The sequence below is a fragment of the Phascolarctos cinereus genome, unplaced genomic scaffold (assembly GCF_003287225.1).
Source record: "Phascolarctos cinereus isolate Bilbo 61053 unplaced genomic scaffold, phaCin_HiC Scaffold_8;HRSCAF=390, whole genome shotgun sequence".
Taxonomy (NCBI): domain Eukaryota; kingdom Metazoa; phylum Chordata; class Mammalia; order Diprotodontia; family Phascolarctidae; genus Phascolarctos; species Phascolarctos cinereus.
The window spans coordinates 2,328,521-2,352,464 of NW_027556291.1; the positions used below are offsets into that span (position 1 = coordinate 2,328,521).

At 52.9% G+C, this 23,944-nt stretch overlaps 4 protein-coding genes across 8 annotated transcripts in view; 3 read left to right on the top strand and 1 right to left on the bottom strand.

Moving 5' to 3' along the window:
- Positions 1 to 463: 463 nt before the first annotated feature.
- ARR3 (arrestin 3) lies at positions 464 to 9,076 on the top strand. Its single transcript, XM_020976507.2, has 16 exons — positions 464 to 480; positions 711 to 741; positions 886 to 946; positions 1,124 to 1,168; positions 3,144 to 3,343; positions 3,527 to 3,586; positions 3,785 to 3,852; positions 4,242 to 4,377; positions 4,483 to 4,567; positions 4,685 to 4,757; positions 5,783 to 5,920; positions 7,420 to 7,503; positions 7,810 to 7,833; positions 7,956 to 8,008; positions 8,533 to 8,542; positions 8,965 to 9,076. Exons 1-16 carry the CDS (start codon positions 464 to 466, stop codon positions 9,074 to 9,076), a joined length of 1,197 nt encoding a protein of 398 aa, XP_020832166.1.
- A 2,338-nt stretch (positions 9,077 to 11,414) lies between these two features.
- On the top strand, positions 11,415 to 15,052 carry LOC110201050 (ras-related protein Rab-6B-like). The gene is made up of 6 exons (XM_078147901.1): positions 11,415 to 11,523; positions 11,750 to 11,808; positions 12,959 to 13,064; positions 13,170 to 13,266; positions 13,584 to 13,677; positions 14,723 to 15,052. Exons 1-6 carry the CDS (start codon positions 11,415 to 11,417, stop codon positions 14,738 to 14,740), a joined length of 483 nt encoding a protein of 160 aa, XP_078004027.1. The 3' UTR covers positions 14,741 to 15,052.
- A 2,375-nt stretch (positions 15,053 to 17,427) lies between these two features.
- PDZD11 (PDZ domain containing 11) lies at positions 17,428 to 21,107 on the bottom strand. 4 transcript variants are annotated; one of them, XM_020976481.2, is made up of 7 exons: positions 20,979 to 21,107; positions 19,733 to 19,775; positions 19,528 to 19,627; positions 18,708 to 18,791; positions 18,388 to 18,444; positions 18,040 to 18,138; positions 17,428 to 17,902 (listed from the first exon to the last, which is right to left on the bottom strand). In XM_020976481.2, the coding sequence occupies exons 3-7, from the start codon at positions 19,612 to 19,614 to the stop codon at positions 17,759 to 17,761; spliced, it is 471 nt and encodes a 156-aa protein (XP_020832140.1). In that variant the 5' UTR covers positions 19,615 to 19,627; positions 19,733 to 19,775; positions 20,979 to 21,107; the 3' UTR covers positions 17,428 to 17,758. The 4 variants fall into 4 exon arrangements, with proteins under 4 accessions (XP_020832140.1, XP_020832139.1, XP_020832138.1 ...); XM_020976480.2 differs by having other exon boundaries at positions 19,733 to 19,830; positions 20,979 to 21,090; XM_020976479.2 differs by lacking the exon at positions 19,733 to 19,775 and having other exon boundaries at positions 20,979 to 21,090.
- A 15-nt stretch (positions 21,108 to 21,122) lies between these two features.
- Positions 21,123 to 23,944, top strand: part of KIF4A (kinesin family member 4A) — a 78,473-nt gene continuing 75,651 nt past the window's right edge. For both annotated transcript variants that reach the window (XM_020976477.2, XM_078147950.1), the window contains exons 1-3: positions 21,123 to 21,322; positions 22,283 to 22,423; positions 22,538 to 22,655. In XM_020976477.2, coding sequence (XP_020832136.1) covers positions 22,301 to 22,423; positions 22,538 to 22,655 — 241 coding nt within the window. In that variant the 5' untranslated portion in view covers positions 21,123 to 21,322; positions 22,283 to 22,300. The remainder of the gene's footprint in view (positions 21,323 to 22,282; positions 22,424 to 22,537; positions 22,656 to 23,944) is intronic.

The following is a 23,944-nucleotide window of genomic DNA, read 5'->3' on the forward strand; positions in this document are numbered from 1 at the left end:
TATATGCACATATAAAATAGGACATGAAGAGGTGAGGGAAAGCGTGTGTGTGAGGGGTGAGGAAGGGCCCATGACAGCTGGGGAGGGCAAGGGGTTACAGAACAAGGAAACCAGTCTCTTGTGGCACCAGGTAACTGCTTTGCTGTTGCCCGTCTACCATCATCCCACCACTGAGACTCCTGCTGGGGGTTCAGGAGCTGGCATAAGGGAGAGGTGCCAGGGAGCCAACTTGCTGAGGCCTCTTCTCTCTGAGGATCATGGGTATTGATGCTGGAAGGGACCTTGGAGAGCCTGTTATCTAACCCCTTCATTTTATAGCTCAAGAAACTGAGGTCCAGAGAGGAGTGATTTGCCCAAGGTTACCAAGGTGGTCACAGATACCAGGCTCCACGTCAAGACTTCCAGCTCCCCAGCGAGTAATCTTGCCTCCCTCCCTGCTCCGAAGTGCCCCCAAACTGAGCCCATGTCCACCAGCTCCAAGTAAGACATCCTTTACACTCCCTGTGATTCAGCACCCCATACTTCATGTCCCCCAGTCTTCACTATAACCCCAGACAGTGCGTGCTGTGAGCATAGAGGGGGCAGCTCCCAGCCTTCCCACTCTCACTCCCAGCTCCATTCCCACCACCATTTCTCCCTAATTCCAGCAGCAACTGTTTCCTTCACACAAAGCCCACCCCCCATAACCCTTCCTGTCTCCTGTTCCCCAGGGTATTTAAGAAGACCTGCCCCAATGGGAAGGTGAGAGGCCCAAGGCCAGCTGGAGGGAGGTCCATGTGCATCATTGAGGGATCCCAGGGAGGTTTGGGGAGAGGGGTCATGGTGTGGGGGAAGAGCAACACACAGTGATTTGGAGAACTACAGCAGGGGCTTTTTCTCTAACAGCTTTCCATCTACCTGGGGAAACGGGACTTTGTGGACCATATAGACTCAGTGGAACCCATTGGTCAGTGACCTCCAAATGGCCAGAGATCTTGACATCAATAGGGCAGAGGGGAGGGAAGTAAAGTCATGAAAAAAGAAGGAAGCAAATGAGAGGGGAGGGGGGTCAGCCTGGCTGGAGAGCAGGGAGAGGTCCCTTCCAGGGGCATCTCTTTCCAAGCCTTCTCATTCACTTCCACAGATGGTGTTGTCCTGATTGACCCTGAGCACTTGAAAGATAGAAAAGGTAACGGGGTGTGTGTGTGTGTGTGTGTGTGTGTGTGTGTGTGTGTGTGTGTGTGTGTGTGTGTGTGTGTGATAGACACACAGACAGAGACAGAGAGAGACAGAGAGAGAGTGCCCCACATATGACTCTGTATGTTGCTTTCTATCCTTCTTGAGTCTGCATCTATCAAGTCTGGGATAGAGGACCATGCTGTCCTTCCCCAGGCCCTGAAGTAATTAGGAAGAAAGAGAGAATGTTCTGATCCCATTGCTGAGACTGGGAGCATAATTTCTCACCCAGTGAGCTGATGTCACTAACCCGTTCCAAGCAGAAGAGAAGCACTAAGAGAAGAGGAAGAGCTGGGGGTGGGAGCTACTCTATGTCTGAAGAAGACCCCCTAGTGCAGCCCCCTCCCTTCACAGATGAGGAAGCTGAAGGGCTGAGAAAATGCACATGTGTGCTCACGGACTCGGAGAGCTCAGTACTAAGAGTTGCACTTAGGGGCTTTTCCTTGGGGAAGGGGTATTTGGTTTTTTGTTCCTCTATTAACCCTCCTAAGACCCAACTGGACTTGATTTGGAAAATAACTCATGAGTTAAAAGTTGGTTTGAAATCAAGCTTTTGGCCATGGTGAGCTGTGGGAGGCCAGAGAGAGCCCTGAGTGGCCTGGTGGTCAGGACCCTCTCCTCTGCCTTGCTAGCCCTCTCTGCATCACCTCCATTCCATCTTCTGTAAAATGAGGGAATTGGCCTCGATGGCCTGATGGTCTGAGAGCTAAGCTAAGTGACAGCTTTGGTGCATCGAACGGGCTCAGAGGTTAAATGAGTTTCCAAAGCTAAAAACCCCACAGCCTTCAGCATGTTCCCCTAGAATGAACTTGTCTTTAGAAAAGAAATTTTTCAAGTTAAAAAAAAAAAGTGGACAAATCGTTCTCCTGGCAGAAAGGAAAGTTGTGCTGCTAACCAATAAGCATTTCAAAGGATGGTGACACCTTCTGGCCAGGGCTCCCGTGCACCCTAATGTTCATCTTTGTTGTGTCCAACTCTTGGTGACCCCACTTGGGGTTTTCTGAGTAGAGTACTGGAATGGCTCACCATTTCCTGCTCCGGCTCATTTTATAGATGAGGAAACAGGGTTAAATGACTTACCCAGAGGCACACAGCTATGAAGTGTCTGAACCAGATTTGAACTCAGGTCATCCTGACTCCAGGCCCTGCACTCTCTCCACTGCACCACTTCTCACCCTTGCTGTTTGCCTACTTCCTGTCTAATTCCTACCCACCTCCCAGTCTATTGAGGCTCCCTCTGTCTCCTGCCCTCTTCTACGTCCTCCTTTATGCCTCTCCAGCTCTTGGGCTCTCTGTCTCTCCCCCTGTTCTTCCTCTCCTTTTCTATTCCAATTCTGCTCATCCCCTCCCCTCTCTGGACCTCAGTTTGCCCATCTCAAATGAAAGAATAGAACTAAATCTCTATTCTTACATTCATTCAGTCATTTGATAAGCACATATTCCACACTGACCGAAGTGCCAGACACTGTCCTAGGTGCTGGAGCTACATAGAGAAAAATCACTAAGTCCCTGTCTTCAGGGATCTTACAGGCTAGCAGGAGGGTGAGGCCTAAGCAGCTCTGGTACACTGAGGACCTGTGATTGTTGGTTTGGAAACCCCGTCTACCAACACAGACCCCAACCTGCTTTTCTATAGCTTAGAGTCAGAGAGAGTTACCTGAAGCTCAGAGAGATTAAGTGATGTCCCCACAACTAGTGAGTATAAGAAATAGGACGTGAATCGATTTCGTTCTGCCCCCAAATCCAACACTCAACCGTGCTGCCTTCGGGTTGCATCCATGGGACTTTCAAGTTACTCGTGTCCCTGGGCACAGCCTTATTCTGGGCCAGGCCCCTAGGGTCCTGGTCAGGGCCAGCTTGCTGTTCTTCCTGCCCACCAGGGACCACCACCCCCAGCCCTCCATGGCGGTTTCTCCTCATTTCCCCAGTGTTTGTGGTGCTGACTTGTGCCTTCCGCTATGGCCGGGATGATCTGGATGTGATCGGTCTGACGTTCCGCAAAGACCTCTATGTGCAGGCCCTGCAAGTTCTCCCCAAAGAGCCCACCCAAGACCCATTGCCCCTCACAAACCTTCAAGAATGCCTGCTGCACAAGCTTGGTGACAATGCCCATCCATTCACCTTCCAGGTGAGCCACAAGCCTTGGACTGGACATGGGGGCACTGGGCTCTCCCCCAAGGAGAGCAAAGCTGGCAGAGGGAGGGCAGGTTGAGGTGGGGAAGGGGAGGACACAGAGAGTAGGGGAAGTAGAGGAAAGGCCCTGGCCTTCCTATTTGCTGACCTCCCTCCGACATCCCCCTTCCTCTTACAGCTACCCACCAATCTGCCCTGTTCAGTGACCCTGCAGCCTGGGCCTGAGGATGCTGAAAAGGTGAGATCCTGCTTCCCTGGGGGAACAGGCCAGTGGGACAGTAGGAGAAAGCAGGAGAGACTGATGCAGGGAGCTGGGGGGACCAACCCAAGAGCCGAGGGTCAAGGCCTGGTACGTTGTCTCTGTGGCCCATAAAGGGAGGGGAGAGCCTCATGCCTAGGGCAGATACCTTTGTCCTCCTTCCCCACCCCCCTGCAGGCCTGTGGCGTGGACTACGAAGTGAAGAGTTTCTATGCTGAGAATTTAGAGGAGAAAATCCACAAGAGGTACTGGCTGGGAGGACCCTTCGAGGTCATCTAGGCCAATCTCCTGCCTTTTACAGAGGGATAAACTGAGGCCCAGGGAAGGGAAGGCATTTGCCCAAGGCCACACAGGCAACAAACGGCATGTCACCGGCTCCTTTCCCTCCCCAACTCCAATACAGAGCCAAGAAACAGGCCTACCCCCTCTGGCCCAAGACATCCCTGGCCACTACAGCCTTGCTCCTCCTTTTCTTCTGACTGTCCTTCTTCCCTCTGGAGGTTTAGACTGGGAGGCACATTATAAGAGAATTAAGGTACCAGAGTAGCCCTGTTTGTATGCTGAGACAGAAGGAAAAGGAACGGGTTGGCTGGGGTAGGGGAAAGTGTCTCTGAGAGAATCCACTCTCCCCCAGGAACTCTGTGCGTCTGATCATTCGAAAGGTGCAGTTTGCCCCCCTGGACCTAGGCCCCATGCCCCGGGCTGAGACCACTCGTCACTTCCTTCTGTCTGACCACCCCCTAAAGCTAGAAGCTTGGATGGACAAGGAGGTCTGTGGCCCTCTTCTCTGACTGGGAGCACCGAGCTGGGAGGTGGGGTGGGCTTCCTGGGGTTCCCTGCCCGCCTGGTGACGGGCCGCACCCCCCGGACTGCAGGTTCACTACCATGGGGAGCCCATCTCCATCCATGTGGTCATCTGTAATGGCACCAGCAAGCTCATCAAGAAAATCAAGGTGTCAGGTGCGCTTCGCCCACAACGCCTACTCTTGAGGGTCCTGGGGCAGGGTGCTGGCTCGGGGTGAGGCGGGCTCTGCTCTTATGTTGTGTTCTATTCCTGGCCGTGGCGGGGATGTGCAGTTGACCAGATTGTGGATGTCGTCTTGTACTCCGGGGACAAGTACACCAAGACTGTGTTTACTGCAGAGTTTGGGTGAGAACGTCTACTGAGGACAGGGGACCAAGGCGGGGGGGGGGCAGAAGGGAGGACTTGGCAAAGGGCTGGTGGCTGAAGGGGAGGATAGGGCTGAAAGGAGGAGAAGGGGGCTAGTGGCTGGGGCCTGAGAAAAACTCTGTCTTGGGGGAAGCAAGTGAAGGGGGGCCCAGGAAAGTAGAGGAAGATCACAGGGTTGTAAATGACCACAGAGGTCACCCAACCCAACCCCCCCTCTGAGGAGGGGGGGAAGGAGGAGGCAGAGGAGTCTCTCCCCAGCCCCCCTGGGCTCACTGCTCCCACCTCTTAACTCAGACATGACAGCTGTCAAGATTACCCAGGAGTCTTCTGGAATCATCCAAGATTGTAATGGAATCTTGCATTCATGTTGGGAGAAGACATTCAACGGAAGAGGGAAAGAGGGGTGGACTTAGAGTCAGGAAAGATCTAGGCTTGCTGCTCCTGTACCACATGCAAACTGTGTGATCTTGGGCAAGTCACTGCCCTTCTCTGAGCCTCAGTTTCCTCATATGGAAAGTGGGCCTGGGCAGCTAGATGTCAAAGTGGATGGAGTGCTGGGCTTGCAATCAGGAAGACTCCTCTTCCTGAGTTCAAATCTGGCCTCAGACACTTACCAGCTATGTGACCCTGAGCCAGTCACTTCACCTGGTTTGCCTCAGTTTCCTCATCTGTAAAATGGGCTGGAAAAAGAAATGGCGAAGTACTCCAGTATTTTTGCCAAGGAAACCCCAAATGAGGTCACAAAGACTTGGACACGACTGAAACGATTACACAACTAATGCCCATGGTGCCTACCTCACAGCCCTTGTGACAATGGCGTTTGAGGAACTTTAACGTACTACTGCATGGCCAGCAATCATGTGGACAGGCTTTCACAACAAGGTTACAGAAAAGGAAACTGAGGCCCAGAAAGGAGAAGTGAGTGTCTAGGGCTTTTTCCCGCCCGCCCCGTGACTAGAAGTAGACTCTGCTTGGTCGGTCCTTGTTTGCCCCCTCTCCAACAGAGAGACCGTGCCTGGCCATTCCACCTTCTCCAAGAGCTTCACGGCAACTCCAAGCCTGGCTGCCAACCGCCAGAAACAGGGCCTGGCCTTGGACGGCAAACTCAAGCATGAAGACACCAACCTGGCCTCTACTACCATGTGAGGATGGTCCTGCTCCCTCCCCCCTCTGGCCCTCCTCCTTCACACTGACCCCCAGTGACCCAAGGCCTCAAACCCAAATGGTCAACAGCCTCCCTGTCCCTGCAGGCCACTAGCAGCCAGCGCAATCCCCCAGGGGGCACCCAATAGACCTAGGGCCACCAGAGGGCACCAGAGAAGAGGAGAAAATAGAGTGCAAAGGTGCAAGAGGAAAGAGGGGCAGAAGGAGGGGGATGAAAGGAGAGAAAGCAAATGAAAAGCAAGGTGACTGAAGAGTGGGATGGAGTACCGTGAGCACACGTAGCGCCAGCCACTGGAAGGGTTCAAGCCAAGTTGGCACAGGCTGTCCTAATCCTCTAGCTTCAATTCCCAAGGCATAGGGCCCCCTGTCTCTTCCTTCGTGCCTAAGTCCACCCTTTCCCCAGTCAACGAGTCGCACAATCAGAGAATCTAAGGGCTCAGCAAAAGACTTTGCACATAGTAGAGAAGAAAGAAGGATTTGCTGAGCTGAATGTGAATATTCTAGAATGTCAGAAGTCAAAGGATCTGAGGATCTGAGGTCTTAAGCTGGAAGAAACCTCAGCCAACAATTAGCTCAACTCTGTCATTTTACAGATAATGAAATTGAGACCCAGAGAGGAAAAGTTACTTGCCTAAGGTCACACAGCTCTCTGTGTCTCCTTCAGTCTCAACAAATATTTCTTCAGTACCTACCAAGGGCTCTGGCCTGTGCTAGTAGATGTAAGGGGATGCAATGAATGAAGTTCTGCCCTCAGGATGTTTATTATCTAGCTGGAGAGCTAGATTGGAATGCTCCCATTTCCCAGGCAAGTTGAGGAATAGTTCAATGGCAGAGTTGGCCCACTCCAGCTCTGCTACTTAGTAGCTGTTTTACCTTCTTCAGGTCCCTGGCCCTCTCTGTACCTCCGTAAACTGAGGGAGTGGGCCTGGCTGCCTTCTCAAGCATCTTCCAGCCCTGCCTTTCTAAGCAGAGTATGGGGCCAGACTGGGGAGGGCCTTGAATGCGAGGTGAAAGAACTTGGACTTGGGCCTAGGAGGGACCTGTTGAGAGAGACCTCCTAGTGTGCTGGAAAGCACAATGGCTCTACATTCAAGAGGACTTGGGTTCAAATCTTGCCTGTGACACATTTACTGCTTGTGTGATGTTGGACTGAGGTCAGTGACCTGGAGAGGGCAATAATCAGCAGAATGGAAAGGGACCTTTTAAAGGAAAAAAACATAACAACAACACAATTCCATTCCCCTCAAAAACAACAAAACCGGGGCAGCTAGGTGGTGCAGTGGATAGAGCTCTGACCTTGGAGTCAGGAGGACCTGAGTTCAAATCCAGCCTCAGATGCATGACACTTATTAGATGTGTGCCTCACCAAAAAAAAAAATATATATATATATATGTACACATACACATATGTATGTATGTGTATGTATGTATGTATGTATGTATGTATGTACAAAACAACAAAGCCACTCCTTCTCAGCCTTCAGCCGGGCACAGACAAAGAGGCTCTGGGGATCCTAGTGTCCTACCAAGTCAGGATCAGCACAGTGGCATCTCGTGGAGGGTGAGTGAAGGCCCAATTGGGGGGTGGGGCAAGTTAAGCAGAGAGCAGGGCCCTCCCACAGCTGCCTCCTGCCCTTGTTGGTCCTCTGTTCAGGGGTCTTTTTTCCCGCTCCCTCCCAAGGCAAGCCCTCCACTCATCTTCACCCTCTCCCCACATACCCACGTGTAGTCATGCCAGTCTGTTCAGTGGGCAAATACATCCCCCTGCCCGCTGTGGATTGGAGTTATTCCAAACCTGCTCCCTTCCAAGGTTAGGTGCCTCTTTTGTTCGCCTAGCTGCTAACCCTGGGGATCCCTCTGTCCCCAGCATCCTAGGAGATCTGACGTCCAGGTGAGAAGGAGGAAGGGCTGCCTGGGGGTGCGAGGCTCAGAGGAGTGAGTAGGGGACCACGTGAGGGGTCGGGCTTGGGGAGGTCAGTGACTGCAATGACTAGATCGGGGGCATCTTGGCAGTGACGTGAGCGTGGTGCTTCCCTTGAGCCTGATGCATCCCAAGCCATCTTCTGGTGAGTGGCCCTGGGGAATCGGGCAGGAACACTTCAGTCTGGGAGCGGAGACCAGCTGAGGACTGGGGGTTGGAAGTGGGCCAGAGGGGGCTGGGAGAGGCTGTGGGGAATATGTTGGAAGGATTAGATGCTACTGAGTAAACACGCCTTCCCAGGACTTGGCCACCTGGAATCTTGGAGTCAGAGGCCCTGGGTTCGAATCCTAGCTCAGTTACTTACTCTCTGGGTGGCCTTGGGCAAAGCCCTTATCATCTTTGTTGCCTCAGTCTACTCCTCTATCAAATGAATGGGTTGAATGCAAATGACCTCTCCAGGAAGATCTAGCTCCAGAGTGAGCTGACTTGGGTTCCTAGTCCACCTCTGATGTTTACTACTTGTGTGCCCTTGGGCAAGTCACAGTCCCCTTCGCTCCCTAACTCTCATCAGTTAGCTCCTTTATCAAATGAAGGAGCCTGCCTAGCTGTCTCAGCGCTAGCTCTGGGAGCCCACGATTTCAGTCCTGTGCTCTCTCCCCTGGGCTGCAGATGTCACCAGGTACCAAGGGGTGGGCGGGGGGGAGGGGCTGGCCTTTACAAGTGTCTGAAGGACAATTCGAATTCTGGTGGAGGAGATTCCTTTCAACTTGACAGTGTCTTTCATGTGCTTTTCTGGCTTTTGCCTGCTTCTCTCTGCCTCTGAGGGGAAAAGGACCTGGGTGTGGGGGCACAGGAGAGTCAAGAAGAGGACAGGGGTCTCTCAGAGGAGGGTGCAATTAATGGACAGTCCAGATAGTTGGAGGACAGATGATGAGAAGGGGAAAGGAAAAGGGAAGGGGGAGGGGAAGGGAAAAGGAGGGGGAGGGGAAGAGGAAGGGAGGGGTCAAGGCTGGGAGATGACAGGGAGGGCAATGAAGAAGGAAAGGATTCATTGTAGATGTGGGTCCTTCCTTCTCCCTCATCCTTTTGCTGCTACTCCAGAAGTGAGGATGTCGTCATTGAAGACTTTTCTCAGCAGTGGCCGAAGATCCAGGGTGCAGATGAGACTGAGGAAGAGGCCACCTCTACCGCCTCGGGGACTGAGGACAACTGAGTAGGGCTGTTGAGCCTGGGACCTGGTGTAGCCCTTCGGGCCCCATGAAACTGAGCAAGGCCCAAATAAAGTGCACTGCCTTGAGTGAGGGTGTTTCTTCTTCCAAGATGGGCCCTGACTGCCCACGTTTCACTGGAAGCCTGCACTTCAGGCTTCATCATTGACTGGTCAAGGGGGAAAAAAAGACACAATGGTGCCACTAGTTGAGCTTATTCAGGGTGGGTGGACAGGGGAATGAACTGGATTCTGGCCCAATGGATGGCCTAGAAGCTGGACTGTGATGGGCCACTGCCTCTGCTTGGCTAGGAGCTCCTGATCTTCTCTTCAGAAGATCATCAAAGGTTTGTACTAAACAAAACACCCAGAACTTTCTTTATGAGTCTGAGGTCTACAAGTGAATCCTGTGTCACATGGGCACAGTCCCTTTGGCTCTCTGAGCCAGTTTCCCCATACAAAGGGATTGGACTAGAAGATCATTCAGGTCCATTCTAGCCCCAAGCCTACAATTCAGTCTATGATCTCTGTGGAAATCTACTGAATCCTGCCATTGCAATACCTGGTTGAGGATGTCTTGGCAAGGTGGATGATGATGGCTCTTTAGTCTTAATGGTAATTAAGGAATGACATGTAGATCAGGGCAATAGATTTTTAGTAGGAAGTCTAAGTAGTCTTCATCAGAAAATTCATGTGGGGAGGGCAGCTAGGTGGCGCAGTGGATAGAGCACCGGCCCTGAAGTCAGGAGTACCTGAGTTCAAATCCGGCCTCAGACCAAACAGTTGACACTTACTAGCTGTGTGACCCTGGGCAAGTCACTTAACCCCAATTGCCTAAAAAGAAAAAAAAGAAAGAAAATTCATGTGAAGCTTGGAACTGAGAGCTTTGGGGCAGAACTGGGGGAGTGTACACATAGCTAGTTAGCTGCCAGTGCAGCTAAACCAAGAAAGCCTAGCTCCCCGACAATCTGTTCCGACTTCTAAGCTTGCAGGACGTTGAGAAGTGGTAGAAATGTGGACTACCGAATGGAATCCTACTCAGGAAAGCCAAATGAAGCCTTTCCTCCAAGCCTGTAATAGGCAGCCCCAGAGGATGAAGCAAGGAGTAAATGGGGGAGGTGGGGGCGGGGCAGGGGGAGAATATGTTTCAGAAGAGCAGATTCAGGCTCAAGGTCAGGATCAACCTCCCAACAATGAGAGCCAGCCCAGAGTGGAACAGTAAAACAGTAAAAGGGATTCTTGATCCAGTACAGGTTGGGTTTGGGGACCTTGGAGATCCCTTCTGACTGAGGTTCTAGGATCCTCCTGACAAGGAGTGTGACAAATAGCAAGGACCCTGGCCTTGGAGTCTGGAGGCTCTAGTTTAAAGCCTACCTCCAACACTTCCTGTGTGACCTAAGCAAGTCATTCCCCTCAGAGCCTGAATCTCCTGTGTGCCCCTCCAGGGCTTCCAGAGGGTTGATCTGGTCAGGCCCATGGATGACAAGGGGTCAGAGGAAGCAGAGCCCTTGGAGACCATATAGTCCAACTTCCTCCACCCTAGCCAGTGTTGGGGAGAGGGACTGAGCTCAGGGAGGCTCACAGGCTGGATGGCACTCGTGCCTAGAACCGTAGAGACCATCCAATACATCTAATACTGGAAAGTGAGGGCAGACAGGGATGCGAGGCAGGGAGCAGGAGCCTGCGGGACAAAGTCTGCTGGGTTTGTAGGCAGATCGGGGTTCACATCTTAGCTTCTTGTCATACTGTGGGCGAAACCTTGGCCAAATCGCTTGCCCGCTTTCTCTGTTAAATGAGGGATTAGGCGGGACGGCCCCTCAGGTCCTTTCCAGCTTTCGAGTTAGTATCCTATGAATTCCAGGACAATAAAACTGGAAGGGGCCTTCAGCCCTGGGAGACCCAGTAGCCTAATGCCTCATGGGCAAAGGGAGAAAGCGAGGCCCAGAGAGGGGACGACCCTGAGGAACGCCGAAAGATGTACCGGGCGGGGCCTGCTGAGGCCTTCCAGTGCAAGCCCACCACGTTATAGAGGAGTAAACTGGAGTCCAGAGGCCCGAAGCTGGGGGCGGAGGTGGCTCAGCGGGCACCGAAGCACCTGACTCCAGCCCTCTACTCTTCCCCCGGGGCCGGATAGCTTGCCAGGCACACTCCTCCCCCCAGGCGAAGGCTGGCACGTGCCGGGCGCCCGCAGGGGGCGTGGCCAAGGCCACCAGTTGGGCTCCCTAATGTTCATTCCATCCCTAACTGTTGTCCATGTGAGTCGCCAGCCGACCCGCGGAGAGTGAGAGGGCTGATAATGGCCAGGGTCTCCTGGGTCCCGCCTTCAGGGCAGTCCCCGGTCGCGATGCAGTCCGGCCTGAGCAGCGGCGACGCGGCCACTGGCACCAACAGTTTCTGCGACTTCGGCGCGGCGTCGAGCAAGTTCCAGCTGGTCTTCCTCGGGGAGCAGAGAGGTTCGTTGCGGGGGATGTGAGGGTGGGGCAGCTTGACCGGCGGGAGGGACAGGCAGAGGGCAGGGAGGGGGACAGCGATGGCTGGGACAGCCGGGGGGGGGGGTGCAGGGAGGGAGAAGGGTGAAGGACTGGAACAGTGGAAGGGATCGGGGCAAAGAGTGAGGGAGCAGCGGAGGGGAGAGTCATCCTCTCCCCCACACAGCCCAGCTGCTCCCCTCGCCCACAGTAGGGAAGACTTCACTCATCACCCGATTTGTGTATGACAGCTTCGACAATACCTACCAGGTGAGAGAGTACCTGCTCAGGAAAAGCTGGCCCCTTCCCCTCTTGGGCCCCTTCAAGGTAGCCATAGGGGCTTGAAGGAGACTTCCAGGCCTTAGCAGCTAGCCGGCCCTCCCTCTGGGGTGTTTTGGGGGAGAGGTCACCTGGTACTCCTGATTCCAACTCTCTCTCTCTCTCTCTCTCTCTCTCTCTCTCTCTCTCTCTCTCTCTCTCTCTCTCTCTCTCTCTCTCTCTCTGGCAACTATTGGCATCGATTTCTTGTCTAAGACCATGTACCTGGAGGATCATTCAGTAAGTAATCAAAAGTTTGAGAGGTAGACTAATTTAAAACTGTCCTGTTATCTAGGCCAACTCTTTCATGGTACAATGAAAAAACTGAGGCCCAGAGAGGGGAAGGAACTTGCCCAGTGTCACACAGCACACCAGGTTTTCCAGTTCTTTTCGTTATAAGACACGTAGCCTCAGACCCTCCATTTTCTACCTCTCCATGCCATGATTTTCCTGACTTCTCCAGTTCCTAAGCCTTATGGATAGCATTTCAACACAGCCTGTGCAAACAGTCTAATAGATTTGTCAGTTCCCCATATATCTTGGATAGCAAGCTTTGATCAGAGATATCTAATGCAGAGATTCCCTCCCCCATGACAGCATTCCTTCCTAGCTGCATTCTGTTCAAAGAAAAGCTTTTAAATTTATCATTGAAGTCGTTTAGCTTGCCTTTTTCTTGGGTAAGAATTCTCCTCCAAGCCGTAGTTGTACAAGATACTTCCTCTTCTCCTCTAATTGTAAAATGGCATCACCTTTTATACTTAGGTCAAATATTCATTTGGAGTTTTTTGTTGTATATATTGAGATACTGGGCACAGAAACATCACCCCAGTAGTTTGTGGGTTAGATTATTTCCATGTCTGGCTGATCTAGTGTGTTCCACTTTAAAAAATGTTTTAACCAAGTCATTTTTATTGCTATTCTCCAATTAAGTTGGAGACCTGGCCCTAAAAGGCCCCCTTCGTCCCTACTTTATACATTATTTCCCTTGAGATGCTAGATCTTCTGTTCCTGCAAATGAATGTTGGTTTTCTAGCTGTGTAAGGTGGTTGACCTTTTGGGAGCTTCATTAGTATAGCACTGAATCTGTAAATGTTCTCCGCAGGTCAAGCTGCAGCTATGGGACACTGCCGGCCAGGAGCGCTTCCAAAGCCTCATTCCCAGCTACATCCGGGATTCCACTGTTGCCGTTATTGTTTATGATATTACAAGTGGGTACTCTGGGATTTCATTAATTCCTGGGATGGAAAGTGGGAAAAGGGATGGGAGGAAAGTCTTCTGAGAATCCTGGCCTCCCCATAACCTTTTCTCTATAGATCTCAACACCTTTTATCAGACAAGCAGGTGGGCAGAACGAGCTGGGGATGTCATTATCATGTTGGTAGGGAACAAGAATGACCTGAGCCACAAGAGGTAAGAGACTAAAGGGCAGAGTCTGGGGGTAGAAACCTAGGGCCCTTATGGGCCCTCTAGTGCCTGGGTCCGCCCTCTCAGCGGACCAGGTGTGCTGGGCGTAGTGGGGAAGGGATGCCAGAATTCTGAGGCTACTGACTCGGGGGCTCTTAGCCCAAGGTAAGCTGAGAAGCAGGGACAGCTTGTTTAGACAGACTCCCTGCTGAGATAAATCTGTGAGCCCTCTGTTAGGGGTTATCTTGGAGAATGTCGTTCCTGGGGCAAAAGGGATCTTCTCTACCTCCCTATCTGAACCCATCCCTCTCTGGTCTGTCCAGGCAAGTAACATTAGAGGAGGGAAAACAAAGAGCCAAGGAAATGAATGTCATGTTTATTGAGACGAGTGCCAAAACTGGACACAACGTCAAACAGGTAACGCCTCATTCCCTTGGTGGCCTCCCCATTCCTGCCTGCCCTGCGCCCTTTGCTATTTACTGTCTTGGAGAAAAGGAGAAAGCTCAGGTGGCCGTACTGTCTCCAATGGAAAGCCCTTCAACCACCCCATCCTTTCATGAGGATAGGGACTGCACTTTGTCTATATACTGTCCTGGAGATCCCATTTCCCCCCTCTCCCCCATGTCACCTCTGACACACACACATTCAGCCCACAAGACAATCCAAATCCAATTTTCTATATATGTATGTATATGTATATGTGTGTGTGCATGTGTGCATGCATGCATCCATGTATGCATCCATGTATGTATTTCCCTAGCTCTTCCGGCGAGTGGCTACTGTACTTCCTTTCATGAATAGTGTCTCAGATCAAAGCAAAAGCGAAAGTATCCTGTTTCCCAGTCCAGTGAGGGGCCAAGGAGGGAGGGAGTGGGGGGCAGGGAGGCACATAAGGTTCCTTAGGCAGGGACAGGGAGCTGAAAAGATCAGAGTTTTGGCACCCAGGGAGGAGGAGAAAATAGAACTGACTTTACTTATTTGAGCCCTGAGGAGATGCCTGCCTGGTTCTTCTCCCACCCCCACCTCCCTCTAACATACCCAGCCCCCAACACAAACATCTCACACACACACACACACACACACACACACACACACACACACCACACCACACCACACCACACACACTCATACCACGCACATACACACACATTGAATTCGAAGACAGAAGGTCCAGTTTGCCTCACTGAGCCTCCCCCCTCCCCTTTGCCCCACTCCTCCGGGCAGCCCTGGCCCTGGAGCTCCCTCCCTCCCCGGCCCCGCCCACTGCTCTTGAACTTCCTTAAACCCCTCCGCAGTGGTGGAGATCATGCTGGAGAAGTCCCATGAGCCAGTTGCTGAGGGCGGCGGCGGCCGCCGCTGTTCCTGCTGAGCCTCGCTCCCCTGCATTCTCCTCGGGTAGCCAGCCTCCCCTACTTCCCCGTGGGCGGGATCTATTTACTGGATTTGGGCCTCGCACTTCCAGATTTGCTCCCCGATCTGAAGCCCCCGCCTCCCTTTCCCGCGCGTGGACCCCGCAGCGGGTGGAGGCTGGAAGCCGCGGCCACTTGGCCAGTTTCAACCCCGAGGAGCCGATCCCCGGCGGCCCTTTCCAAGCCTAGTCCGGATGGCCTCCAGCCTTCCCTCCTAGTCCCCGACCCTTGTTTGCCCGACTTGCCCTGACCTTCCCCGTGCATTCACTTCTTTAATAAACGGCTAGTCTTCGCCCCCGGCCCCGCCGCCGAGTGCCTCTGCCCATCTTGGCCGCCGCCCACCCCCTCCTTTTGGGGACTCTTGCCCTTTGTGCCCGACACCCGAGGAAGCTTGGAGCGCCCCCTCCCCTTTCCTCCACGCTGAGGCTGGGCGGGGGGCGCGGGGCGCGGGGGCGGCAGTGGGGGCGGGGAGCAACCCAAGCAACTCCGGAGGACTCTGGGAGACCGAACCAGCCCCTCCCTGCAACCCGGGGCTTTTTAGAGCGGCCAATCACAAAGGAGCCGCAGAGATGGACTTGGCCGTGTGACCAATAGGAGCGAGCCGTCGAGGCTCAGCCAATGGGCTCCCCCGTGGTGCTCTAGCCCATGTTCCGTAGGTTTGTTCTCGGAGCCCGTAGCCACAGGCGAAGATTAGGGACGGGTTTTCTAGGAACAGATAGGCAGATTGACTGACTGACGGTGACAGACAGACAGAGTCTGGGCTGAGAGGGGCTTTAACACGACGAGGTCCCGCTCTGTTCCGCCTAGACAGAGGGTAGTTCATTCCAGCTGCTGGGGAAGCAAAGGGACGGGCGCGCTTCCCAGCTCGGGGGAGGCCCGGGAGCTAATGGGATGGTTGGCTTCCATGACCCATGGCCCACGGGACCAACTTCCTTCGGTCTAAGCAGCTCCCGAATGACACCCCACCCCCACCCCAGCCTATTTACCTGGGCAGTCCAGCCAGCCAGCATGTCGGCGTCCTGGCCAGCCCACGGGGAGACTCGAGGGCCTTCAGTAACTTTTGCCAGCCCTGCCCAGGAATGGCATGCGCAGTTGGCTGTGCCCAGAACCTTCAGGGAGGATGTTGGCCCTACCCCCAGGGAGATACACATGGTCCTTCCCTGGGTTCTGGGGTGATGGCCCCCCCAAAGCGGTACGATACGGCCGAAGGAAGAAGCTTTGGGCTAGGGCTTTGCTTACCAGCGCCACCTGGTGGGGAGGACCTTGCTTTGTCTCCCAATCACAAACCTTTAGCGCCAAATTGACCTCGAGGTTTTCCCAATGGAAAAAATATGTAATGTGCTAGATGACCACAAATAGCAGAACCACTGGGATTCTAGTGTGCTGGGAACCTTTGATATCAATCAAATCAGCAGCACTGTAGTGCTGGGCTATTATGCCCGTGAAGGCAGGGCAAGGGCCTCTGGTGGGGGAATTCCCAAGGTGCTCTGTCACTGGGGAGGAGAGATGGTGTTCAGCCTAAAAATGGGACATGCTGGAGCAGGGGCTCTTGGCCAAGCCTGGGACCAGAGCACCCTGAGTACCTTTGCTTGTCTTTGGACAGAGGGATATCTGGGAAAGAGGCTTTTAGCCTTGGCCTAAGTCCTTTGGAATCTAAGGATATGGGGCCGGGGGGGGGGGGGGGGGGCGGGGAGACAGACAGATGAGGCAGAGAGAGAGAAAAAAACTGCTAACGTTGTCCCTACCAGGGAAATGCCTCACTCTGAAAAAGAGTGGTGATTCTCCCAGCCTGGCAGGTTGTCAGATCATTAACTTCTCTAGCACACATTGGCGAGCATGACGGTTGGCCATCTGTATCACTCCCTAAGCACAGTAAGTTCAGAGACCCCTCACCAGACATAGGTTGGCCAATGGCTAACGAGCAAGGCTCTTGCTCACTTCTTCCAGGTTTTTAGTTTTCGACATTCACTTCCACAAGATTTTGAGTTCCAAATTTTCTCCCCATCTCATCCCTCCCCCCTCCCCAAGACAGTGTGCATTCCTGAATACTCCTTCCCCCAATCTGCCCTCCCTTCTATCCTGCCCCCCTTCTCTTATCCCCTTCCCCTTCAATTTTCCTGTAGGGCAGGATAGATTTCTATACTCCATTCCCTGTATATCCTATTTCCCAGTTGCATGTGAAAACATTTGTTGTTTTTTTTTTTCACATTTGTTTTTAAAACCTTGGGTTCCAAATTTTCTTCCTCCCAACTCTGATTCTCTTTTGTTCAGCTTCATGCCCCAGATGGCAGCAAACCAAGTTTTCGTGTATCTGGCTCCAGCTGTGAGTGAGGAGCAGGAGGCAGGGTGGGAGAGACAACAGAACAGGCTGCCCTGACTTGGGGAAGCCAGAAGTGGGGCCTGTGCTGGCCCCACTGAGCTTCTACCAGCCATTTCCCTTTAGAGGATGCTGAGGAAATGGCACAAGACCTCACAGAAGTATCCAGAATGGAAGCAACAGTGGAGTGGGCCCCTAAAGCCTGGGCTCTTCCAGCCACAATGCCTGTAGAGGATCCCAAGGATATCTTTGTAGTCTGCCAGAGTCAGGGGGGGGCGGTTCTGGGGTGACTTTCCTCCCTCCTAACCCTGGTGAGGTGAGGGCTACTCGGCCACTTCATAGGTCACTCCTGCCTGTTACAAAGACTTTCACATCCTCTTCCCTCCCTGCCTCAAACCTGGCACTTGCCAGGTCCAAATGATAGAGCCACATCAACAGTAATCCAGATTTTCCTTTTATTTAGCTGGGGGGGGGTGGAGAAGGGAAGTTGAGGTTTCCATTGGGCTCCCTGTCTCAGATCAATGCTGATTCCCCCCTAAAGAGGTTCCCTTGCCTTTACTAGGCCTGAAGCCCACCCAGAAAATGAGGAAAAGTGCAGTGTAGTCTAGGACAGTGCAGGCTGAGGTCTGGTTCAGTGCTTCCAAAGTCAGGCATCTTCTAGTGCACAGTCCGCTCCTTCTGGCGATGGTAATCTGGGAATGAAAGAACCTACAGGCAGGCAGGGCAGACAGCCGGCCTCCCCCTTCCTCCTAGTTTCTGCAGCTAAAGAGTCCTAAAACCCAGGGCCCTTGGCAATGACAAAGGGAACTGGGACCATGAGCTCCAGAGCCCAGGGTCTGTCACTCAGAAACATACTGTAGGGGAAGAAGCGGACCCGCATGCTGATGTCCCGAGCTGTCTTCAGAATCTCCACAGCCTGCAAAACAGAAGAAGCTAGGAAAAAGGAGAAATGGGCCGCAACCAGCCCCCAACATCCACCACGTGCTACTCTGTATTTCCTGAGCTGCCCAGTGGGACTGAGCCAGGGCCGGGGGCTCTTCCACCATACCCTACCTTGCTGTGCTCAATATCTTGGAAATCTACTTCATTCACAGCTAGGACCTGGTCTCCTTCCTGTAGTCCAGCCCGATGGGCATCTGAATCAGGAATCACCTGTTGGGAACATGAAGGACATGTGTGATTGGTGTAGGAAAATGGAAAATCTTAGGGAAGAGGGCATGAACCAGATGGGGGAAGGTGATTTGGCAGTTAGGGGGATCAAAGTGAGAAACAGGTCTGCCAGCAGTTAAGAGCTGCTTTGTGAACAGAACGTCCATCTTCTAGCTGCAGGCCAACTGCAGGGTTAATCTCAGATATCCTGGTCAAATACAATGCAGGAGGTCACCTTCCTCGCTGACCCACCTTGGAGATGAAGATACCCAGCTGGGAGGCCTTTCCCCCACGGATGTTAAATCCCAACTGTAAGAGAAGGACACAGTGAAGGAGATTCAACAGAGAAGGCACCACAGACAAGAGCATCTAGTCCCAGCAAAGGACAATAGTAAAGTTTGCTTGTCTCTTGGGAAATAAGTGGAATGGCATTTCTGCTCACCCAGGATTGAGGGAAGAATAGTGCCTGCTTTGGATTATAGCAACTTCAACCCTGGGCCGAGCTCCAAGTAAACACCCTTGGCAAGGCCCACCCCAACCTGGCATAAGAAAACACTGCTCTGCAGGCTCACCTGGGCTCCCGGGGGCTTCTTCAGTGTGATGGTCCGAGGCAGGAACTGGGTCAATTCATTGTTGTAGTCTGGGTGGTAGACCCTCTGCAATACAGAGCCCACCCCCAGGAATCACACTCCCTTTCCAGGGCTCCTCCCTCTCTTCTGCTTTCAGATCATTCTGGAAGCAAGACAAGAGAAAGTAGCCACGGCCCAAGGAGGCCCGCCAATATCACCCAGCTGAGCAGGCAAATAGTAGTCCTCTCCTCCTGAAGAAATGAAAACCATTGGGCTCTACGTGTTTAGAATGCCCTAGAAGGGACAGGTTGGGCAGAAATTAGAGTACAGTATAACTACAGTTATTTGGGTAGCTAGGTGGTGTGGTGGATAGAGAGCTGGGCCTGGAATTGGGAAGACTCATCTTCCTGAGTTCAAATCCAGCTGCAGATACTTCTTAGCTGTGTGACCCTGAGCAAGTCCCTTAACCCTGTTTGCCTCAGTTTCCTCATCCATAAAATGAGCTGGAGAAGGAAATGGCAAGTGTTTTTGCCAAGCAAATCTCAAATGGGACAGAGAGTCGGACACAACTGAAGCAACTCAAGGGAGGCACACGCTGGAGATTTGCTATTCCACAAATCATAAGTACCAGGAACAGAGCAGGATGTCCAGAGCCCTTTACGGAAGGTTCCCAGGCAGGACAGTGAGGCAGATCTGCTTCATTCTAGGCCTTGCCCTACAATCAATCACTGACTTCCTTCTATCCTCTAGGTACCACCCCCCTGAGTCACAGCAGCCTCCCACGCCCCCACTGCCCCCACACAGGAACTGGATAACCACACACCTCATGAGGAGGAATCCAGGCAGGGGGGTTCTCATAGGGCGGCAGGAAGACCACCGGGTAATCATCATAAGGAATCTGGCCTTCCATTTCTGGAGAGGGGCTGAAGGGCACAAACAAAAACTGGCATTCAGCTCAGAAGGGTGAGTCAAACCAGGGCACAATTGATTGAGAGAGTGCTGGTTCTGGACCAGGGTTCAAATTCTACCTTGGGGGAATCACTGCCTCTCTCTGGGTCTTTGTTGTCTCCTCTGGAAAATAAGAATGATGACCTCTGCAGCCCCTTCCAGCTCTCACTCTAAAATTCTGTAGTTCAATCTGAGCATCAGAATGACGCCAAGGTGATCTGAGCCAAACCCTCCCTCCTCCCCCTCAACCGCCCATGGCTGTTAGCTTGGCTCAGATGAGGAAATGTTGAAGGCTGCGATTAAGAATGGGGGGCTGGTTCTGGGTCAGTTATCTACAGGGGCACCAGATGCCACTCCCCCACCACACACACACACACGCACACACACACACACATCTCTCTCTCTCTCTCTCTCACACACACACACACACACACACACACACACACACACACTCTCTCTCTCTCTCTCTCTCTCTCTCTCTCATAGGGTCTCCTTTGCCTGAGGTACAGTAGCAAGAGCAGGGTCTGATTGATTGGTTAGAAACAGGGTTAGATAGAGCTGCTTTAAAGTTCACAAATCAATTTCCACACGTTATCTCATGCCATCCTGTAATACACATTCTGAAGGCCTATCCATAACTATATGTATACACATATGGACAGCCTGGTCCAGACCTGTGATTTCCTTAATACAGAAAACTCCCTCTCCCAATGCTGGCTGGGTAAAAAAGAGATAATATTTGCAAAGTGCTTTGCAAGTTTAAATCGGTATGGCACCTACATGGCAAACTGAATAGAACATTAGCCCTGGGTTCAAGAAGACCTGGCTTCAAAGTCGGCCTCGGAAAATTATTAACTGCTTGGCCTTGGGCAAGTCATTGCACCTCCATCTGCCTCTATTTCAAAAACTCAACTATAAAATGGGAATCAATAGCATCTACCTCCCGGGGTGTTGGGAGGCTCAAAGATTTGTAAAATGCCTAGCGCCAAGTCGGCGCTTAATAAATGATTCTTCCCTTCGGTGCCCCTTCAAGTCTTGGAGAGGGGCCAACGGGCACCGAGAGACGCCATGACTCGCCTAGGGTACCAAACTAGGAGGTGTGAGAGGCAGGACATGAACCCAGCTCTTCCACGCTTACCAGACGTAGGGGGGCGGGAAGGCGCAGGCGCAGGCCAGCTCCGAGCAGTGGCAGGGCTGGAGAAGCCCTTGGCTAGGGCGAGCCAACCTCCTTGGCTTCCCCCGCCTTCCCCCGCCGCCCTCCATCCTGCTGCCAGCCGGCCGCGCCCTCGCGCCCCCGCCCCCGGGCCGGCGCTGCCGCCGCCTCACCTGGACTGGGGCTCCGGCGCCACCGCCAGCTTGGACTTTCGGGCGCCCGTGCCGGTGACTGAGAGCCGGAAGCGGAAGCAAAGAGGACCCCGGCAGGCGGAGAGCTCGGGAGAGCCCGGCCCAGCCGCGGTGTCTCCCTGGGCGGGGCGGGGTGCCGAGGGGGCGGGGCGAGAGCCGGCGGGCGTGCGCCTGCGCTCCGGGCCTGGCCTCCGCCCCTGAGGCCCCGCCCCCTGCGTCCGTCGGCGGATTGGCCGGCACCGCCCAGGCCGATTTGAAACTTGGCGGTTAAAAGCTGCGGCGGGGTGATCGCGGCCCGGGAGGCCTCGGCAAGGATCTCGGCGGAGGTGAGCCCGCGCGGCGGGGCGCGTGCGTGCGTGCGCGCGGGAGGAGGGCGCGGCGCGGGACTTGGGGGGGGACTACGGAGACCCGGCGGCGCGGGGGGGAGGAGAGGGGAAGGGGCGCGGGAGGAACCGGGGCGCCGCGGAGACGGGAGGGAAGGCCTCGCGGAGCGGGGGGAGGGGGGTGCCGAGGGGCTCGTGGCCGTCGTGGGGAGACAGGAGATTCTGGCTCTCGTGAGGAGACTAGGGAGAATTGGGGAGTGAGGAGGCCGAGGCAGTGGTGGCGATCGTGAGGAGTTGGGGGGGGGTTAAGAGTCGGAGGAGACTTTGGAGGTTGCTTAGGTTGAGGAGATGTTGATGTCATGAGAAGTCGGAGATTTGGGGGCGAGCCAGAAGAAATTTGGGGGGCCGAAGAGACTGCAGAGATCGTGGCAGAGGTGAGGAGGCCCAGGAGATTTGGGGGGCCCAGAGGCTGGGAAGATGTTGGCATCGTAAAGGGGGTGAGGAGGCCAAGATGTTTGCATTGTGAAGAGGCTAAGATTTGGGGGTGAGGAGGCAGAGGAGATATTCAGGGGGTTAGAAATTGGATTAGATTGGGGGGGGTTGAGGAAATGTTGATGTCATGAAGTCTGAAATTTGGGGGGTGAGGAGTCAGGAGACTTGGAAGGTGAAGAGTCTGAAGAGGTTTGGGGGAATGAAGAGGCTGAGGAGATGTTGGAAGTGTGAGGAGACTGTGGCTCTTATTGTGAGGAAGCCAAGGAGATTTTGGCCATTATAAGATGGACAAGTAGATGGCGGGGAGGGGGCAGTGAAGAGTCTGAGGAGATTGAGGTGGTTATGAGAAGGCCAAGGAGACTGGGAGATTGGAGAGGTTGGAGATATTGTGGCTGTTGTGAGGAGGCTGAAGAGATTGGGAGGTCCTCAAGTCAAGCACCCCCCAACAGTCCTCACCTTTCTCGAATTCAGGATCAAAACTTCAAGAGGATGATGAAGGAGGAGGTGAAAGGTATCCCAGTCAAGGTGGCCCTGCGCTGCCGCCCACTTCTCCCCAAGGAACTGGATGAAGGCTGCCATACCTGCCTTTCCTTTGTGCCTGGAGAGCCTCAGGTAAGGGGGCAGGGTGGCCGGGGCAGACCGTTTGCTGACACCAATGACCTTGCCCAGTGAGTGGGGCCCATGCTCATCACCCAGCTCACGCCTGCCTGTTCTTTGCTGTTCTAGGTGGTAGTTGGCAGTGGGGACAAATGCTTCACCTACGATTTTGTGTTTGACCCATCGGTGGAGCAGGAAGAAGTCTTCAACACTGCAGTTGCTCCTCTCATAAAGGGCATTTTTCAAGGTGAGGGAGCACTCTGCCTTAGTGTTGGGGGATATGTCTCCAGGCACTAGGGCATCTTGTCCATGCTGTAGATGTCTTTGAACCTTCTTACTCTTTAGACATACATAGTCCTTGTGACTGAAAAAACAGAAACTATTGCTAAGCCTGTTACCTTGTTCCAAAAGTATGTGGGCAACATTGAGAGTGACTCCTAGTTATTGTGCTGACATCTGTTTATCTTGTAGGACGCCAGGATGCCCAGATTCAGTTGACAAGTTAAAATGCAGTGTGACGTTAGACATTTAGGGATTTAAAAAAAAGAAAGAAAGAAAAGAAAAAACAATCCATCTGAAACAAGGTTTCTGAAGCTTTTTCATGTTGTGGAGCCCTTGAGCAGTCTGGTGAAGCCTATGGACCCCTCCTCAGAATGATATATGTAAATGTATAGAATGAAATACATGGGGATTATAAAGCAAACAGATGATGTCAAAGGGAAGCTGTAATTTTTTCTCATCTGAGTTCACAGAAGTGGCAGTGGGGAGAGAACAGGAATTTGTGAAATGCCTGCTATATGCCAGGCATTGTGCTGAGCTTTATAAAGATTATCTCATTTGATCATTATAACAACCCTGGCTGGTAAGTGCTATTATTATCCCCATTTTATAGTTCAGGAAACGTGAGGCAGACAGAGGTTAAGGTATTTACCCAGTGTCACACAGCTAGTGAATGTTTAAGATGGGATTTGAATTCAGATCTTCCTGACTCTAGGCCCAGGGTTCTATCTGCTGTGCCATCCAGCTATTTCTGGTTAAGAACATCTCATATAAAAGAAGCAGAAATGAAAGGATTTATCAAATTGAAATGGCCTTAAAGATTATCAAGCACCACTCCATTACCAAAACAGGAATTCTTAGTAAATGATTTTCCAGCCCCTGCTGAAACATTACCAGTTATAGAGAGCTCCCTGTCTCTCAGTGCGGTTCATCCTATTGTTGGACAGCTCGAACCATCAGAAAGAAGCTTTCCAAACATGGATTCTCTCCTTGGGTCCTGAGCTGCCCTCTCCAGCTGTCAAGTCTAACCTTTCTCCCACACTGTTGCCTTTCAGATTTTGAAGACAGCAGCCATCTTCCCTCGAAGTCTATTCTGCTAGAGACTAAACATGCCCACTTGGGCTTTTTCTTAGGTGACATCACTTCTGACGCCTCACAAACCTATCCTTATTCTTGTAGGTCTGTGACCATGGCCAAGTCCCTTAACCTTTCTGAGCCTCAGGGGTTGGTTTGGTTTGGTTTAGTTTTAAGCTAAAA

Bases quoted from the DNA above. Each gene is read 5' to 3' on its own strand.
- ARR3 (XM_020976507.2), top strand. The intron at 3,344-3,526 runs GTGAGCCACAAG...TTCCTCTTACAG, and splicing joins CCCATCCATTCACCTTCCAG to CTACCCACCAATCTGCCCTG. The intron at 4,758-5,782 runs GTGAGAACGTCT...CCTCTCCAACAG, and splicing joins GTGTTTACTGCAGAGTTTGG to AGAGACCGTGCCTGGCCATT.
- LOC110201050 (XM_078147901.1), top strand. From the start codon at position 11,415: ATGCAGTCCGGCCTGAGCAGCGGCGACGCGGCCACTGGCACCAACAGT. The intron at 11,524-11,749 runs GTTCGTTGCGGG...CCTCGCCCACAG, and splicing joins CTTCCTCGGGGAGCAGAGAG to TAGGGAAGACTTCACTCATC. The intron at 11,809-12,958 runs GTGAGAGAGTAC...TGTTCTCCGCAG, and splicing joins GCTTCGACAATACCTACCAG to GTCAAGCTGCAGCTATGGGA.
- PDZD11 (XM_020976481.2), bottom strand. From the start codon at position 19,614: ATGGAAGGCCAGATTCCTTATGATGATTACCCGGTGGTCTTCCTGCCG. The intron at 18,792-19,527 runs GTGTGTGGTTAT...TCTGTATTGCAG, and splicing joins CCTGGATTCCTCCTCATGAG to AGGGTCTACCACCCAGACTA. The intron at 18,445-18,707 runs GTGAGCCTGCAG...CTTCTCTTACAG, and splicing joins AGAAGCCCCCGGGAGCCCAG to TTGGGATTTAACATCCGTGG.